A 19,701-nucleotide genomic window follows, 5' to 3' on the forward strand; every position below is an offset into this window, starting at 1 on the left:
AATGGTTAATTATTCTCCATGTTTAAAAAGTATACACCTTATTTATAGTATGCATTTGTCTAACTTCGACTTCCAGACATTGGATGGTGTTAGACTAATCCATACTAGCCTGAAAAGCCCATTAATCAATATTTGTTCCATATACCAACCAGTCCCTATTGCTCTGAATCAGTGACCTGTCCTCTTCCTTATTTAGTTTCCCCCAATTTTTGTGGAATCTGCTTGAGAAGGGTAAGCAGCTAGTTTGCTGACAGGTTTCTCTCCTTACCCCTGTCAGTTAACAAGGCAGAATAACAAAACCACTATACTTGTTCTTTCTCAGAAAAAGCTGGGTGATTTCAAGAATGAGTCACACCAAAAGAAACAAGAGAAGTAACAAAGCAGAAAGTCCCAACCTGGCATGATAAGGTGTATTTTCATGAGGAAAACTTGGCTCCTTTCCAAAAGAGGAATTGCATCATGGAGCAGACCTATGGTCCATCCCGTCCAGTGTCCTCTCTCTCTTACAGCAAAAACCCCAGGGGCTGCTGAAGAAGGTGTTGGGGGGATAACTTGACCTTCATAAAGGTGTCACATTAACGCCTAACAACCAGAGATTAGCTTGTGCCCTGACACACACAAGTGTACAGTCTTTCCAAGACTTTTATTTAGCTCTAGCTATTGCAATGAAACAGTCTTACTATCCATGCAAATGTCCTAAACCTCTGATTCTTGCTCAGCTCCTGGCCTCAACTTCATCTTGTGGCAATAAGTTCCACTGTCTAATTGTGCACTGAGTGAAGAAAGTATTCTTTTCTTAATCAAAGACAATGAGAGTTCTGTGGCACTTTAAAGACTAACAGATTTAATATTTGGAGACATAAGCTTTCGAGAGGCTAGCTCTCTTCTTCAGATGGAACTTTTCTTAATCAGTTTTGAATATGCCATATTTCAGTTTAATTGAATATCCTCTTCACCTTGTGTTATGAGATAGGGAGAACATATTCTTCATATACTCTCTGCCAGTAAGTATTTTACAGAACTTTTCTCAAATACCTTCTTATTTCTCTCTGTTCTAAGGTAACAATCCCTGTCTTTTCGTCCTCTCTCCCCAGGAGAGTTTCCCCAGATGCCTGATACTACTCAATGCCCTTCCCTGAACCCCTCACGTTGTGCAATATCCTGTTTGAGAAGGGTGCTCAGCACTGCACTTAGGAGTCCAGAGGAGGCTGAAGCATTGACTGACTGATCTCATGGCATTGTAGTTTCGGTATTATTCCCCTTCCCACTCCTTCTGTGTCCCAACATTTTCCTTAGTTTTTGGCCATGCTGGCACTTTGAGCAGGGTTTCACAGAGCCGTGTACCATGACACAAGGTCCCTGCCCTGAGTTCATACAGTGAAATTAGAACCTTGTAAAGTGTTTGAGGAGTTCAAGCTTTTCCCTCCAATGGGTATATAAGAGTGCTTAAGCACTGGAATGGGTTACCTAGGGAGGTGGTGGAATCTCCATCTCTAGACGTTTTTATGCTGTGGCTTGACAAAGCCCTGGCTGGGATGTTTAAGATGAGGTTAGTTCTGTTTTGAGCAGGCGGTTGGACTAGATGACCCCTGAGATCTCTTCCAATTCTAATGTTCTATGATTCTATGATTCTAACATCCACAACAGAAAAAACATACTGACTTTACCCAGCATGCACTGAGCTGGAGCGAACACTCTCAAAGGACCCGTCATTTCTAGACAACATTCATATGAATGGTTGGTACTTCTTTGAGACAGAGCCCGGCCTTGAAATTGGCCATAATTGAACATTTGAGAACTAATAAGCAAGCTAGTGTGTGGGTTAATGTGATCTACCTGACCGACTGCAGTGCAAAGATTTGCCCAGACCCAGAACTGTTAGCAAAGGAGACACACCTAGCCAGACAATGGATTCTGTTGGACCACAGAACTCAGGTTTCAAACCTCCAGGGAAGCGGGAGGGAAAAAAGGGAAAAAACTTTATCCTGTAAATGAAAGACACAGCTTAACTCTGAAATATCAAATGTAATTAAAACCCTATGCTATAAAGAATACTGAGGTAAAATGAAGGTGAATGGTTAAGTGTTCAAAAATCCAGAAGGGTATTAAATAAACTGCCCGAATGACAAACTATCTGTATTAAAGGCATGGCATACCAAAAATGATTGCAAGCACACCCTAGTACTAATTTGGATGTAAATATTAATGCTGATGTTAACTCTTGTAATTAATTTGTAGCTGATGCCATGTCAAGACTGTGGAGCCCTTGAGATGTCTTCAGGAGCTCTGATTACTCCTTCCTACACCAATCTCGCACTGGGAGTGTGACGCTAGGCACGAAAATGCCAAGCAACTTTGCAAGTTGCATGGCCCAGTTCTGACCTTTCAAGATATATTACAGGAAAATACAGTGGTAGTGAGGTTCATTCCTTATAAGTAAATGATAGCTTTGATATGCAAGTGTATTGTTGATAGGTATCTGATGTTATTTACCTCTCTCTTGTTAGAGGTTAGCAATGCAGATAAACTATTTCCTGTCTGTCACTGTTCTATTGATTACGAGTTGAAAAGGAACATATGAACATTTAGATAGAGCTTTGAATGTAACAATACTATTCTTTGTATTTCTCTTTGACATATAAGTAGTAGATATGTGTGAATGATTCTAAATGACGATTCACCTTGTGCTAATGTAATTAGTTATGAGTGTGCTCAGTACACAGGAGATGGTACTTCAGAGTCTCAAGTAATCATCTATTATTTGTTCAAGGAGATACCTGCTGTCAAGAAAATATCAGTCAGCCTGCATGGATCTATAAAAGACTCTAGTGGACTGATCCTTTTATCTCAAATCTGTCCAAGCTTGTCAGGGAAAGATTGACTTGCAAGTCTGAGATTCCAGCATAAGCCTGGAATCACCCTATTAATTTTCATGGGAGAATTTGAACAAACCCTGCATATGAACTATTTAGTCTTCATTCTTCTGGATCAATTCATCTACAACTGAAGCTGTGAATCAAAGGACTGAGACCCATCCAGGTAGTGGATGTACACCACAGGAACTCCATAAGCCTGCAAACTCCAGAGTTCTACTGGAAACATGATATATATGGACTTTCAAATCCTTTGTATGTATTTAATTTCTTTAACCATGTAACATTTCTCTTCTAGTTTCTCTTTCCTTTTATAATAAACCCTTAGTTATAGTTACTAAAGGATTGGCTGGCAGCGTGGAATATTGGGTAAGATCTAAATTTACACTGATCTGGTACTGTGGCTGACCCTTTGGGGTCAGGAGCACATTTTTGGAAAAGAGCATAGAGTTTTAAATAGTTTATCTCTTTACTGTATCTAGTGGCTTATTGGGAGCCAGAAACTGAAATGCAGTAAAGGGGCTGTATATATTTTGTTTTAGCTTCTTGGTAACCAGTGTGGGGAATCAGAAACATTGTTTGCGGCTGGGTGGGAAGTCTGAGTTCAGTGTCACCCACCAGTGTTGGGAGAATCTGCTCTCCTTTTGCAGCCTGCCCTGACCTTGGTATTTTCAGGTGGCAACCCTAGGTACGGACAGGTCACACTCGGCCTAAATAATTTGGTGCCATCTGCAAAGGTTGCCACCTCACTGCTCACCCCTCTTTCTAGATAGTTAATAACAATGAAATATTTACTGTGATATTTCTTATCCAGTGCATGACCCTCCTCGCTCTGCTTCACTCCTGTCACGGCACCCTGAATATCACTGAGCCTGATCGGAGCTTCGACCATCTAATGGCGGCTTTCAACCTCACCCCCTCCGATCCGTCAACATTAATCCTAAACGGCATCCCGGGGCTGGAAGCTGCCCACATCTGGATTTCCATCCCTTTCTCTACGTTCTACATCATCAGCCTGTTAGGAAATTTCACGATTCTGTTTGTTGTCGGCAAAGAGCAGACCCTGCACAAGCCCATGTTCCTACTGCTCTGCATGCTGGCACTCACAGACATCGGCATGTCGACCTGCGTCGTGCCAAAGGCACTGTGCATATTTTGGTTTCGTTCCAAAGGCATCACTGTGGATGGCTGCCTCACCCAGATGTTTGTCCTTAATGTGGTTATTGGTATGCAATCAGCTGTCCTTGTGACAATGGCCTTTGATCGCTACGTCGCCATATGTGACCCTCTGAGATACGCCACCATCCTCACCAACACACGAGTCGCTAAGCTAGGGCTAGTGGGTTTAATACGAGCTGTTCTCTTCATTCTGCCCATGCCTCTGCTACTTCGGAGGCTGCCATTCTGCGCCAACCACATAATCCCCCACACGTACTGCGAGCACATGGCTGTTGTGAAGATGTCATGTGGGGACACCAGAGTCAACAGGATGTACGGCCTGGTGATAACATTAGTGACCTTCGGGTTAGACCTGACACTCATTGGCCTATCCTATGGGCTGATCATCAGGTCCGTCCTCAGGATCTCCTCCAAGAAAGCCCACCAGAAAGCACTCAATACCTGCACAGCCCACATCTGTGTGATGCTGATGTCTTATACTCCCATCATCTTCTCCACCTTGACACACAGGTTCGGTCAGGGCATCGCTGCCCACGTTCACATCCTCTTAGCTAACCTCAATCTCCTTGTGCCCCCCATGCTGAACCCTATCATTTATGGGGTCAAAACCAAAGAGCTTCGTGACAAAATGGGAAAATACACCTGCAGAATGTGATCGCCTGGGGCCACTGACTTTAAAGGTACTTAACAGTAGGGAGAAATGATATCTCCTTGTTAATCCAGTGTGCTTTGTCCCAATTTGGCTGAGCTAAGCCTTGTGGCAGTTCACAGTTTGAAAAGTTCCTCACACCTAATGTCTTATCATTCCATCACCAAGCTTTGCTTTCTCTGTTGCTGAGTTCCATCTCTCCGTCCATCACCTGATTTCTTTCAGTGTCACCCGTCATCCCCTACACTACACACCCAGTCACTTGGCGTTTCTGTGACCTCCAGACAACCAGCCCTGGTGACTTCTCATATGCTCTCAGCCCTGTTTTCCATCAGTATGTTTGTTGATTCTCACCATTCCTCACTCTCCTCCATCTTTTACTTTTTTGCCCCTCTCTGCCATCACAAGGTGCCTAACTCTGCCATCCACCAGGACCCAACAATCCCTTCCAGTTTCCCCCTCTGTTTTGTCCTCCCCAAAGACCTGAATTCTCCCCTCAATTATCAGTTCATTTTGGGACATACATTTCACACAGCCTGGTGTCAAAATGAACAAAAAGTCTATTTAATAGAAAAATCACAGATACAAAGATGAAGGATTGAACAATCCTATGCACTGCTACAGACTGGGGACCTACTGGCTAGGCAGCAGTTAGGCAGCAAAGGACCTGAGTGTTACAGTACAGAAGAAGCTCGGTATGAGTCAACAGCGCACCCTTATTGTCAGGAAGGCTAACTCCATATTGGGCTGCATTAGTAGGAGCATTGCCAGCAGATTGAGGGAAGTGATTATTCCCCTCTGTTTGGCATTGGTTAAGAATATCCAACTAGTGAAGGGGTTAAAATATCCAATATCCTAATATGTAAGAGGGAAGGGGTTAAAACCCTCTCTATATTAAATCTAGGGGAACGTCTCCCTGAACCCCAGAAGGAGTCACATGGAGGCCATGAGCCAAAATACAGAGCAGCACGCCATTAAACGTAAAGGAGAAAAGCCAAGAAAGAGAACCTCTAGGACAATGATGCCCAGGGAGTCCAGAGGAGCAGATGGATAATGGGTTTTCAGCTATTTCCATCATGGAGAAAAATATCAAGGAGTCTGTCTTTTTCAATGTACACCTCCAAATGGTCTCGGAGGAGGAAGGGTTAACGGTCATATCAGAGCATGGACCTTTTAATTATTAGACAGCTCAATACAGCTAGCTTAGCTATGAAAGACCTTGAAGCCCGTAGAAAGATCATTACAGATTGGAATTAAAGTGTAAGCAGGATGAAAATAATCAAGATGCCTCCATTAATAACTAAAAGAGGGTGAAGTGGGGACAGGCCATAATTGTGACTTAATTGAGGACATGAAGAATCACTGCTATTTTGCATCCTACTTATGTTTTGTCACAGAAAAAAAAATGTTTTATTTACGGAAAACCCAGAGGTGCCAGCAACAATAGCCCAGCTCAGAACCATTGTCACTCTTGTTAGCCTCTGCCAGAAGTCTCTCCTGATGAACCTTTCCATCTGCCAGGGCACGGCAAAACCCTGAATGCCGCAAAGGGAGAGAATTCACTGGACTCTGCCCCATGTGCCGTCTCTGACGTCCATTAAAGGTGTTATCTCCGACTGAAGCTTTTCCCACAGTCAGTGCATTGCTGGGGTTACTCTCCCGTGTGGATTCTCTGCCATCTAGAGTAGTTGACGATGACAGGGGAGTGTGAGGAGTAGCTGAGGATCCCATGTTGGGAGGGAAAGCACCACTGGGTCTGTCTGTTGTTTGTCTCCTGGAGGCCATGCGGCTGGGATCGTCCAGCCCCTGACCAAACTGAGCACAACTACAATTCCCAGTGTGCCCTACCAATGCTGTGTATGTTTACTGGAGAAGCGGAGCAGACATGGCATATCAGAAAGAGCGGTCTGTCATCAGTGTACAACTGCAGCGTTGAACACCCTGACAGAGCTACGCATTGAGCGGCGGGAATGGCAGGCTAAACTTAAATTTCCTCCAACATTTGCTTTATTTTGTTGAATTTGATTTGTCGCAAACACCTTTGAGTTGGATGAAGTGACCTACTCCTGACGTAATGCCAAAACTCAAATGTAAATGAACTGAAGACAAACCTTCTGTTTTCATAGAGATTGAGAAGAATGGCAATCCCAGTGCTTGATGTGCACAGCTGGTACAAATGTCTCTGTTGCAAATAAAGGTGCTCTTGATTTACGAACTCATGTAGATTCTGAGAAACACAAGAGGTTCATTTGAGGAGAGAGCTCATCAGCAGCATTAACAGATGATTTTGTTAAACCAGACAGCAAATAGGGGGACCTTTTTCCTGCAGCAGAAGACGTTCTAGTGTTTCACACTGTCTTGCATCCTTGTTTCAAGTCAATGGATTGCATATCTGTCTTACTGAAAAAGACATTCCCTGGACCTTAATTCTGAGACTTTGATAGCCCCAAAATGTTCAACTGCCAGAACCAAGACAGAAGTGATAAGTCTGGACTTGCACCACATTCTATTGACACTGCTTGGAAAGCACTTGAGGTCTAGAACACACCTAATGAGACAACAGACTGTGTCAATCACAGGACAGACACACTTGATGTTGATGTGGAGAGCATTATTTTTAAAATGTACGACTACTTTCATATCTACACTGTCTAAATTGAACTTCGGGAGGAGTACTGTGTGTGAGTTTCTTGACACGAAATACAGAAAGCAGCTTTATCACTAAGTCACAGTGTTCTTATTTCCAGATATTACAAGGCTGCTTCAGATGTTTCCGACCTGGGAGTTGTTTTTACTGTCACAAGACACACCCCCCATTGGGATTAAGAAATTTTTTGAAGATGAGGCCAGTGAGATTTACCTCTGGCAATTGCACTCACTCCTGAGTGCATTCCATTCATGCATCCAAGAAATAGAAAGGGAAAACAACTCTGTTTTGGAAGCGGTGAAAAACTTGAACTCAGGGCACAGGGTCATTCTTGAACGCAAGACCCAGAACGTCATGTCGCTGAAAGTTAAGGGACTAGGAGAGACGTGATGAAGAGTAACATTGTGTGCTGAGATGAAGGTCTGTACAGCACATGCTTAGAATATTTGTAAATGTAGATGGTGCCTCTGGAAGACCTCTCTTGTTCCATGTGGATTGCACTGAGTGAGACACCAGATTGGAAGGAGGTGGAATCTTGTGTCAAATATCTCACAGAGAAGGGGGGCAAACTGATGATGTTAAGTCCTGTGATCAGTTCAGCAATCTCAAGAAACGTATGGAAGGCCTGAAGTAATTTTGGCCTGAAGCAATTTTCAGTTAGGCCGAAACCCACTTAATTAACAGGCAGGCACCCCAGAGCCCCAAGGACAATGGCAAATGTAAATACCTAATAAGTTGGAAGGCCAGATGTCCACTCAGTGCCTCACAATGAGAACAGCACTTTCCTCACAACCCCTCTGACACGTACCCTGCTATCTCCAAGGATCCTCCCTCTCCACCCCCTGCCCAAATGTAGTCACAGATCCGTTGATGGAATCAGAGTGTCTCTGCACGTATGTTCTGTATCAGTCCTTATCATTCCTGTTCTTTCTGGGTGGAACAATGTCTATATTTGTAAGTGAATAGATAGAAGGAATGTAAATGGATTGTTTAAGTGATAAAAAAAACATACAGAAGTAACCCTTGTAACAACAGGAAGTTGCAGCTGTTTGAGACAGGTTTCCCGGTGCCGTGAATAAACCTCTTCAGTATGATCTTGTGCTGCCTGATTCTTAGGGAAAGAATCTTTCATGCTTCACAATTTGCCACAGCGAGCAGGGTGCCATCCGGAACCTCGAAGGGCTTCCCAAGACCAAGAATAGAGGCGAGTACCCTTTTAACTTACCACTTCTAGTGCGCACCTTGGTCTGGGACTCCCTGAGATACCCTTTCACACCCCTTGTTATACGGACCACATATAAAGCGCACAGATAAGAGGACTGAACAGGAATTGTGTTTTTAGATTTTAAGAATTGTAGTTTTGGCAATGTTTCCGGGTTGCAGGGATCACCTCGGGCAAAGGCTGTAATGCCAAGTACTGAGCACCAAAGTGTGCTTCAGTAGCGCTGAATACAAGAGTGTGTTTGGCTGGTTCCCCTGAAACATCATTTAAGTGGGTTTCTGGAAGCTAGGTGACAACGTCGCACGACTTGCCCCAGGGCTCCTCAATGGTGCCCTCAATGGGAGGGAGAATCATTGCGTTTCTAAAAGGAAAGCATGAGAAAAATCAAAAGGCTATAATAAAAGACGGATGTAATAGTGGTGTAAGTTGAAAAGACAATTTGTTGTGGTTGTCTAGTCAGACAAAAGGAAAATTAGAGAAAGGAGTTGTAACACTTTACTGTGAATATGAGAAAAAGATAAAACGAGTTAGAGGAACTTCAGAAGACTCTTAAAACAGAACTGCCAAGCCACTCCAAGATCCCCACAACTCTTCCTCTGTAGGGTGTGATGCCCCCGTTCCACCTGTCCCTTAGCTGGGGGGGATCAGATAATGGAGGCTGAAAAGACCATGCAAAACTTCAGCTTCTTCATGAATCAGTTGAGATTTTGCAGATCCAGGATGGGTCTGAGATGGCCCTTGACTTTCAGGATTAGGAAATAATGGGAGTAGAAAGCCTTGCCCCTTAGCTCCAGAGGAACCTCCTCTACTGCTCCCACTTTTAGGGGTGTTTGCAACTCCTGGATTCGAAGTTGCTTATGAGAAGGGTCCCTGAAGAGGGATGGAGAGGGAGGGTGGGAAGGAGGGAAACAACTGAGTTGTAGGGAATATCCCAATCCGATCATGATTAACACCCTAGTGTCTGAAGTAACACAGGGGGATTAGATCTAGATACTCTAGATACTCTTCTGGTCTGATTTCATCCAAGATTGTCTCATGGAGCCGGGCCTGTGAGTTGAAGAAAGACGAGGCCTTCTCTTATAGCTCCTGCCACAACTCCTAGTATAGTTTTGCCTCAGTTGAGACTGGTTAAAGCGAGGCAAGGATCATGGTCTTTTATCGCTATTGACTTTTATCCTATTGAATTGTTTTGCAAAACAAATCCAAAAGTGTGTAAGCAAATTAAGTTCAAACACAGTATCCTTCCTTTCCTGTTGTAAAATTACTGTGTAGTGTTACGGGGCACTGTTAAACACATCATTTTCCATCCAAGAGGTGGCTCCATTTAAGTGGCAGGTTACTTCTGTATACGTTTTGTAAATCAAATCTAAAAGATGGTGAAGAACATTATGATCCTATGAGATCAAAATCAGGATTTAAATCATGTCATTTATTAACACTTTGGATTCCTCCCACGCTTAGTGGTGCTGACATTAGTTAGTGTGGAAAATCCATCCTTGATGCCAAGAGTTCCGAGGATGTCAAAGCGCTTCTCAAACATAAACTAATCAATCTGCACCACATCCCACAGAAGCTGAGTCAGAAATGTGGAAGTGCTTTACCTCAGTTCCCCCAGTGAATCTGCAACAGAGCCAGAAATAAAAACCAGAACTCCTGACTCCCAGGTTTTAAACAATAATCATGGTTCCTTCCTATCGAAGCGTACTTCCTGTCTCTTCATCTATAGTATCTTTTTGTCGTGTATTATTTGGCTGCATAGAAATATGGCCAGTTTTTCAGAGGAACTGAGCATCTCCCACAGAAAATCAGGCTGATGGATGTTTTCTTTTTCCATCTCTATAAACGATCTGCACAGAAGAGGATTTACTGACCACTCAAACACAGGAAGCATTAAACATAAGAATATAGGAATTTTCCATCCTGGATCAGAGCATTTACCCCTTTCAGCCGGTATCCTGCCTCTCCAAGTGCCCAGTGAAGAATACTCCAGAGGAGGATCTCAAGCCGTTGTCATGTACCAAATTGTAGAATACTACCCCATGGAGAGGAAGCAGGATTCCTTCCTGATCGCAGCTGGCAGTCAGTTTATGTCCTGAAGCGTTACATTAGTTCACCCTTCTAATATGATTCTACCTAAATTAACTACGGCTGTGCATATTCATAGAACTGTCTCATCCTTTTCTGGAATTACCTCAAAAGAAGCTCATAGCCCCCCTACACAGATATTTGGACAGGATGTGCAGAAGACATTGAAACCCCATATTCACTGCCTTTACCTTTCCCACTTTATCCATATCCATATCCTTATGGCAGCAGAACCAGTTCCAGAAGCCAGCACAGCGACTATGCCCCAAAAACATAGAATCATAGAATATTGCAGTTAGAAACGAACACAGGAGGTCATCTAGTCGAACCCCCTACTCAAAGCAGCACCAACCCCAAATAAGTCAACCCAGCCAGGGCTTCGTCAAGTGTTGCCTTCAAAACCTCTAGGGATGGAGATTCCAACATCTCCCTAAGTAACCCATTCCTCTGCTTCACCACCTGCCTAGTGAAAACGTTTTTCCTAATATTCAACATACACCTCCCCCACTGCAACATGAGACCATTGCTCCTTGTTCTGTCGTCTGCCACCACTGAGAACAGCCTAGCTCCATCCTCCCTGGAACTCCTTTCAGGTAGTTAAAGGCTGCTATCAAATCCCCCCTCATTCTTCTCCTCTGCAGACTCAACAAACCTAGTTCTCTCAGCCTCACCTCATAAGTCCTGTGCTCCAGCCCCCTAATCACATTTGTTCTCCTCCACTGTACTCTCTCCAATTTGTCCACATCCATCCTGCAGTAGGGGGTGCCAAATTGGACACAGTACTCCAAATGTGGCCTCACCAGTGCTGAATAGAGAGGAATAATCACTTCCCTCGATCTGCTGGCAATGCTCCTACTAATGCAGCCCAATATGCCATTAGCCTTCTTGGCAATAAGGGCACACTGTTGACTCATATCCAGCTTTTTCTCCACTCTAACCCCCAGGTCCTTTTCTGCAGAATTCCTGCATAGCCAGTCAGTCCCCAGTCTTTAACTAGTGCATGGGATTCTTCCATCCTAAGTGCAGGACTCTGCACCTGTCCTCGTTGAAGTCATAAGATTTCTTTTGGACCCAATCCTCCAATTTGTCTAGGTCACTGTATCCTATCCTCACCCTCCCTCATTTCTACCACATCTGCAAACTTGCTGAGGGTGCAATCCACCCCATCCCCAAGATCATTACTGAAGACGTTGAACAAAACTGTTCACTTCTTAGGTCTCTTCATCCAACTCCAAGGTGTTTGCTATAAACCAAATTCAGCAAAATAAATCAAACGGGAGCGGGACATTTAAGTTTAGGCTGGCACTCACCCCACTCACTGCGTCTCTCTTTCAGGGTGTTCAATGCTGTAGTTGCACAGCGATGACAGACCGCTCTTTCTGACATGCCACGTCTGCTCCGAGTCTCCTGTAAACATCCATGCTGCTGGTAAGACATGCCAAGAATAGCAGTTTTACCCCGGGGCTGCACAGTCCCAGCTGCATGAACCTCCTAGAGACAAACAACAAACAGAGCCAGCGTTGCTTTCCCTCCCAGCACGGGATCCACAGCTACTCCTCACAGTCCCCTGTCCTCGTCTCCTGCTCTCGATGGCAGAGACTTTACATGGGAGAGTAACCCCAGCAATGCAGTGAATGTGGGAAAATCTTCAGTTTGAATCACACCTTTAATGGCCGTCAGAGACTGCACGTGTGGCAGAGTCCAGCAAATTCTCTCTTTTGGGGGCATTCATTGTTTTGCTCTGCCCTGGTAGATGGAACTGTTGATCAGCAGAGACTCTGGCAGAGACTGACAAGGGTGATAATAGTTCTGAGCTAGGATATTGTTGCTGGTACCTCTATTTGGAAGTGTAGAATGGATTTTCCATAAATTCCACAATTATTTCTCTGTGACGATCCTGAAGTTGTATTTAGAATAGCAGTGATACTTCTTCATATCCTCACTGAAGTCACAATTATGGCCCATCCCGACTTTGCTCTCTTTTAGTTATTAACACAGGCATGTTGTATCTTTCCCTTCCCGCTTACGCTTTAATTCCAATCTATAATGACCTTTCTATGGGCTTCAGAGTTCTTTTAAAGTTGTACTGAGCTCTCTAGAAATTAAAAGGCCCACGCTCTGATTTGACCATTTACCCCTCCCTCCTCCGATAGCATTTGAAGGTGTACATTATAAGAGACACACTCTTTGATATTTTTCTCTATGTTGGAGATAGCTGAAAACTTATTATCCATCTGCTCCTTTGGACTCATCCTGGGTATCGATGTCCTAGTGATTCTCTTTCTTGACTTTTCTCTTCTATGTTTAATGTCTTGCTGCTCTCTGTTTTGGCCCATGGCCTCCATGTGACTCCCACTGGGATTCAGGGAGACCCTGCGCTAGATTTAGTATCGTGAGGGTTTTAACCCTTTAGACTCTTCTCCCATGTGCTGTATTGCAGGCCTTGTTGAATGAAGATAAGGCTAACCAGGAAGCCCCGTCTATCTCTTATCAAAGGTCCCCAAAGGTAGGCTGTGACTTCATTCAGTGCCTTTCTCTTTGAAGTTGTAGTTACTAAACCTTGAAATATCTGCACTTTGTGTCTTCCTAAACTCACTGCCGTGTTCTCTGGCTCTTCTCAAAATTTGCCTACTTTGCTCAAAGTAGTGTAGTGCTAGGATCATGTCTCTTTGTATGGGGTGGGGGAATATAATGCTCTGAGCTCTACCAGTAAGTGTTTCTGAGGCATCTCATATCTTTAGGAAGGTACAGAAGGCATGCTTTAGAAATGGAATGGATTCCCCTCTGTCTCCACCTTAAAGCCACATGGTAATTCTTCTTTCTTGGCTCTCTCTCTCTCTCTTCTAGCTTCTCTGGAAGGTCATTTTTTCTTTCAAGCAATTTAATTTTACTCTGTAATAATGTTCCAAATTCCATGCACAGCCTCATGCCTTTTTCTCAGAGCTATGGGAGGCAGAACTACTTGAAACCCTTCTCAACTGAGAGAACTGAAATGAGCCCCTGCTGGGTTGTCGATGAAGGCAGTGCCTCCAAGAAGGAAGCCTTAGTGCTATGGCCCCATAGCAGGACCATGAAAAGAATGAGAGTCTGTGTACCCCGGAAGAGGGACAGCGTGTGTGACTCGGCCAGAAGGTCGAGTCACCAATGACCCGCGAAGAGAACCATTGACCTGTGAGAGCTGGGTGCCACCCATTTTAAGACCAAAGAAAGACTAGGGGCCAGTAGGGATACAGAAGAGATGTAGGGGGCAAGACAGGATTCACCCCCTGGAGCACAAGTTGAGCACAAAAAAAGTGGCAGCTCTGTGTGTTGGGTGAGTTCCATGGTATCTAGGCAGCCCACCAGGTGTAGTCCATGAGGTCTCAGATTCTGGTGACATCCACCAAGACCAACTCCCACCAAGTCTCGGTTATTCCAATCAAATCATAGTCCCTTGTCTGTGCCAGGACTTCCAGTTTCTTTCGCTTGTTTCCCAGGCCTCTTGTGTCCATGTACAGCACCTGGGATAACTAGCCGATTGCCCTAATTTCTGAGTATGAATCACAAACTGAAATGCCACAGTTTCTAATTGAGCCCTGCGCAGGACTAGCCCTCCAGCACCCATGTGGCAGGGGACTCCCACTATTACCCCATGGCAGTGGGGAAATCTGAGTCTCTCCTTTATTCCCTCTGCCTGGGTATACACATTCCTTCTGCATGAGTGCCAGTCGCCCGTGGCCGGCAGCTGGAGTTCTCAAAAATAGAAATCCACACAGTTTGCGCCTCCCTTAGCACACTTCCACACCTCTGGTAGTTTGGGAACCGCTGCTCTAAACAGGTCTGAATGAAAACAACTGCCCAGGAGAAGCACAAGAAATGTCTGTTGGAATGATTGGCCAGTTTTCAGCTCCTTCATACAGCTCCTCGTCACCTGCAGTGCAGCGTTCAGCGTATTTGGCTGAATGATGGTGAGTTGATCAGCAGCTCCCTGTGAGCGATGAAAGCGATTGGAAAGCTGTGCATTTATTCTGTCGAGATGCCTGTAAAACATGGTCATGTAGGAAAAAATCATTCTGAGTCAGCAAGTTTTTCACCTTGTGATGGCCCTCGCTCGGGGTCCGTTGGCAGGGGAGTGCCGCCTAGTAGCCAGGGTTTAGGCTGTGACATGAAGGGGGCTGATGGCACAGTATCCAAGATCCTCTCCCTGCTATTGTGGGAAACTTTCCTGGCTCACACACTACTTCTGGGGGAGTCGGCTAGCAAAAGGTTCTGAGTCCTCACTCCCACTCTCTTTCCCCAGAGGCCCACCTGTTATTGTGGGAAACTTTCCTGGCTCACACACCACCCCTGGGGGAGCTGGCTAGCAACAGGATCTGAGTCCTCACTCCTACTCCCTGTACCCAGAGGCCTGCCTGACCTTGAGGGCTCCCCTCCCACTCTCCTGTGTGGCGGGGTCCCTCTAATTCCTACAAGGCTGGGCCCAGGATTCCTGGGGGTCTTGATCCACAACCATGTCATGGTCACTTAGGAAGGGGCTAGGGTGGCTCTCTCCTCACCGGCCACGTCCCTGACCCACTGATCACTACATTAAGTTCAAACCTGATACAACTGGTTAAACAACAGCTGTAAGAACATTAAGGATAAAAAGGAGAAGGTTAAGGAAATAAGGAGCCCTGCCCTATGGGGATGGGGACCCTCAACTGACAGTCTCTGAGACGTAAGAAAATTTCACAGCCGGGTCATTATACATGTGATAAAGAAGTTCAGCCTTGTAGTTCCTTCCTTTGTCTTTGGCTGTCTGTAAGTATAGCGTCAGTTCATCAAACTGAGCCAGAAACCTGCACACACAGGGACTGATGGAAATCCACCTAGTGTCAGAAAGCTGCAGTATCGTCAGTGGCTTCTTCTCCCCAACATCAGCCCCCATCGGGGCACGTCTGGCCCCACTGCCCACTCAAGGCCAGCCTACAAGGCCTTCTTGTCTGGCAACATCTCCCTGCGCTGGGCCCTCTACCCAGGGCCCTGCCTTGCTGCTCTGCCCCCAGCTCCACTCCAGCGGATGCTCTATCATTATCTCTGCACTACACATGGTTGCCAGATTTCTACTGCATCCATTGCTCAAAGTCCCTTAAAAACTAGCCCCAAATTGACTAAACTAGGTATTGAAACAAAGCTTTTTTTTTATTAACACATTGGTCTTTATATCAAATAGCAAAGGTAAGCTGTCATTAAAGACGCAGCTTTTTTTATTTAATCCAAGCTGTGCTACAAGCCCCAGCAGGAGTTGCTCCATAGTAGCACCAAAGCTATGAGTGGACAATCAAATTCAAAATCAGAACCTCAGTCCTGGTACTTGAGCCCTGCTGGAGGGTTGGCAGATGTTTCAGACTAAAAACGGCGAATGACGACAGCCTGGCCACTCCAGAGCGCTCCTTGTGGATAGTCCCAGCTCTCCTGAATTCAGGACCTGACCCTCCAGCCAGATTTCTTTAAAGTCCCACTCCTTCCTGGGCAGTAATGTCCTTCAAATAGTGTCCTCCACCAGCATGGGAGCAAATGGAGGACACCCCAGAAGATTTCCCGTCCCTACTGGACTTCTTCTTCATGAGAACTCGGGGAGATGGATTTGCAGAGGCTGTTGGCATCACCCTGCCAGGAGTAAGTTGGTTGCTGTAAGCCAGGGTGAGACCATGATGCTTGTGGGCTGGTTACTGGTGCAGGGCCGTGAGATATAACAGCACAGTGTTAAGGTGCCCAAGGTTACAAGGCAGGTGGAGACAGACCCTTTCACTCATCTAGGTGCTGCCGAAAATGTCACAGAGTATGCCACTCTGCAGTAGCTAAGCAGGGTGCTGTCTGGGAAACACTGAATCTCCTTGTTGACAGAGGGCTCATGGGAAACTATTCAGAGACAACAGGTCACTTGCACTAGAAAAGGGAATTTGACTAACATAGAACTGAAAAGCCTGAGGGTGCGTCTTCATTTATTTTTTGTGTAACTCGTCCATGTTTGCTTTTCCTCACTATTTCATCAGGACGTTTTCTGCCAAACTGCTGCCTACCCAGTTGCTCCCTAGTCTGTGGCAGTGCAAGGGATTATTTCATCCTTCATCTTTGCCTCTGTGATTATTCACAGTATTCTTATCAGCAAGTTAAAGAAGTATGGGTTGGATGAATGGACTATACAATGGATAGAGAACTGGTTAGAGCATAGGGCCCAACAAGTAGTGATCAATGGCTCCATGTCTAGCTGGCAACCGGTCACAAGCGGAGTTCCCCAGGGGTCGGTCGTGGGGCCGGTTTTGTTCAACATCTTTATTAATGATCTGGAGGATGGGGTAGATTGCACCCTCAGCAAGTTTGCGGACGACACTAATCTGGGGGGAGTGGTAGATACCCTGCAAGGTAGGGATAGGATACAGAGTGACCTAAACAAACTGGAGGATTGGGCCAAAAGAAATCTAATGAGGTTCAACAAAGAAAAGTGCAGAGTCCTCCACTTAGGAAGGAAGAATCCCATGCACAGCTATAGACTGGGGACCTACGAGCTGGGCAGCAGCTCTGCAGAAAAGGACCTGGGGGTAACAGTGGATAAAAAGCTGGATATGAGTCAGCAGTGTGCCCTGGTTGTCAAGAAGGCTAATAGCATATTGGGCTGCATTAGGAGGGGCATTGCCAGCAGGTCATGGGAAGTGATTATTCCCCTCTATTCGGCATTGGTGAGGCCGCATTTAGAATATTGAGTCCAGTTTTGGGCCCCCCACTACAAAAAGGATGTGGAGAAGTTGGAGAGAGTCCAGTGGAGGGCAACAAAAATGATTAGGGGGCTGGAGCACAGGACTTATGAGGAGAGGCTGAGGGAACTGGGCTTGTTTAGTCTGCAAAAGAGAAGAGTGAGGGGGGATTTGATAGCGGCCTTTAACTACCTGAAAGGGGGTTCCATGGAGGATGGGGCTAGTCTGTTCTCGGTAGTGGCAGATGACAGAACAAGGAGCAACGGTCTCAAGTTACAGGGGGGGAGGTCTAGGTTGAACATTAGGAAAAAGTTTTTTACTAGGAGGGTGGTGAAGCACTGGAATGGGTTACCTAAGGAGGTGGTGGAATCTCCATCCTTAGAGGTTTTTAAGCTGAGGCTTGACAAAGCCCTGGTTGGGTTGATATAGCTGAGGTTAGTCCTGCTTTGAGCAGGGGGTTGGACTAGATGACCTCCTGAGGTCCCTTCCAACTCTAATATTCTATGATTCTATTAAATAGAGTTTTTGTTTATTTTGTTCCCAGCTTGTGTACAATGTGTGTACCAAAATGAACTGATAATTGAGGGGAGATTTCGTGGCTTTGGGTAAAATGAAGCAGAGGGGAAAACTCCACATGTCTGCTAGTTAAGAATTCAGAGAAACGGATTTGAGCAGACTCAGGACTGGAAGGGATTGTTGGAGCCTGGACGCTGGCAGAGTTAGGGACCTTGTGATAGCAGAGAGGAGGAAAAGAGTCAAAGAAGGAGGAGAATGAGGAATGGTGAGAATCAACAACCATCCTGATGGAACATGTTGGAGGCCTAGTACAAGTTGAGTTGCTTGATTACTGTTTTATAGGCTTAGCATAGCATTTAGTTGCTTGCTTGGCTATTTTGATTTTTGTAGCATGACATTTTTTAGTTGAACAACAGTAGAGAGGTCTCAGTTTCTGCATAGCACGGCTCATAAGACAAAATACAGATACTGTATGCATGCAGCTGCACGTAGATAACGGTAATAACAAGAAGCTATCCTTGAACGTCTGGGGTACACTGTTTTATTGCCAAGGGGCATATTTTACTCCGCCCCTCTTATTACCAAATGTTGTTTTAACAACCCCAATTATTATAATAAAAATAAAAGATAATTAAAAATAAAAACCCAGTGTAAATAATTAGCATATATAATAATAAAAAAAATAATTAAGTGAAAGTTATTTATAAAAAAGTATAAGTAGTTACCACTTAGACAAAGAGGGGGCGCTCCATCAACACCTGACTCCACGGGAGGTGCTGGCGGTTAGACCAGAGACCACTGGCTCCCTGGCAGGGCCCCTGAAGAAAGCTGTTCCTGTGTATAGCCTTCTGAGTAACTGCTTAGCTCTCCAAGCTTAGTGAGCATGATATATTATAGTTAATTTTAGGCTTTGTATCTAACTAGTATATTTATAGAAAACCTTTCACATTAAACCTTACTGATCTGCAAATCGAGCGTATCGTGTCCCACTGGTATCCACACTGATCACAAAGTGTCCAGAACCAACAACTGGAGTCCCTTTTGGGCTCAATCAGCTGTGAGTGAGAAGATTTTTGAGGCGCATGGTGCAAGGGTTTCTCTCACTGATTGTCAGCAGGGTAGCAACCTGTCTGGCACGGTTCTCCGCGAAGCTGTAATTGTATTTGGCTTCAGGAGGAGGGCACGATGTCCTCTACAGGAATGTGTTGTGAGTCAGGCGGTCGAGGGGTTGCCACTCCTGTTCTCCTTTCGCTAGAACCAGTCTTGGATATAGAAGCTTTTGTGAATGACCTGGGTAAGGACCCATGGTCTGTAGGAGCATTTAAGGGTAAAACAGCATACGCAGACTTGATGATCCAGTGGGAACAATTCACAAAGACAAAGCCTGATCGTAAAAAAAAAAATGCTTCACTGCTTTACATGGGCTCGTTTTAGTATCTAAAACTCTTACTGAAGAGTTAAGAAGTTAGCCAAAAAAACCAAGGAGCTGCATGAACAATTAATGACATGCCAAAGTCAAGTACAAAAACTAAAAATAGAGGATGAATCTTCAGTGTCCCACTGTCTTACTCAGGCTACTTTGCTCTCTAGCTCTCAGCGCAATGCAAAAAGTTACAAAGAAGAAGCTAGACAGTGGGATGAAACAGCTCATATCTAAAAAGTAAAATGTAAAGATGCGCAAGCTGCGATACGCATTATCCTAAAAAAAATAAAAAATTAAGGGCCAGTCCCATGCAAGTTGTTGGCGGCAGTTGTCTCAGTGTACAAATCGATTGGCTGCTGCCCAGGGAATTATTGCTGCCATGCAGGCAGATGTA

General features: G+C 45.0%; 1 protein-coding gene across 1 annotated transcript; it reads left to right on the forward strand.

The window, feature by feature from the left end:
* The first annotated feature begins 3,732 nt into the window (after positions 1-3,732).
* LOC137159990 (olfactory receptor 52P1-like) lies at positions 3,733-4,707 on the forward strand. Its single transcript, XM_067558453.1, has one exon. It carries the CDS (start codon positions 3,769-3,771, stop codon positions 4,705-4,707), a length of 939 nt encoding a protein of 312 aa, XP_067414554.1. The 5' UTR covers positions 3,733-3,768.
* Positions 4,708-19,701: the final 14,994 nt, after the last annotated feature.

Source organism: Emydura macquarii, unplaced genomic scaffold (assembly GCF_026122565.2).
Source record: "Emydura macquarii macquarii isolate MOO-44397 ecotype Brisbane River unplaced genomic scaffold, CSIRO-AGI_Emac_v2 contig_2065, whole genome shotgun sequence".
NCBI classification, from domain to species: domain Eukaryota; kingdom Metazoa; phylum Chordata; order Testudines; family Chelidae; genus Emydura; species Emydura macquarii.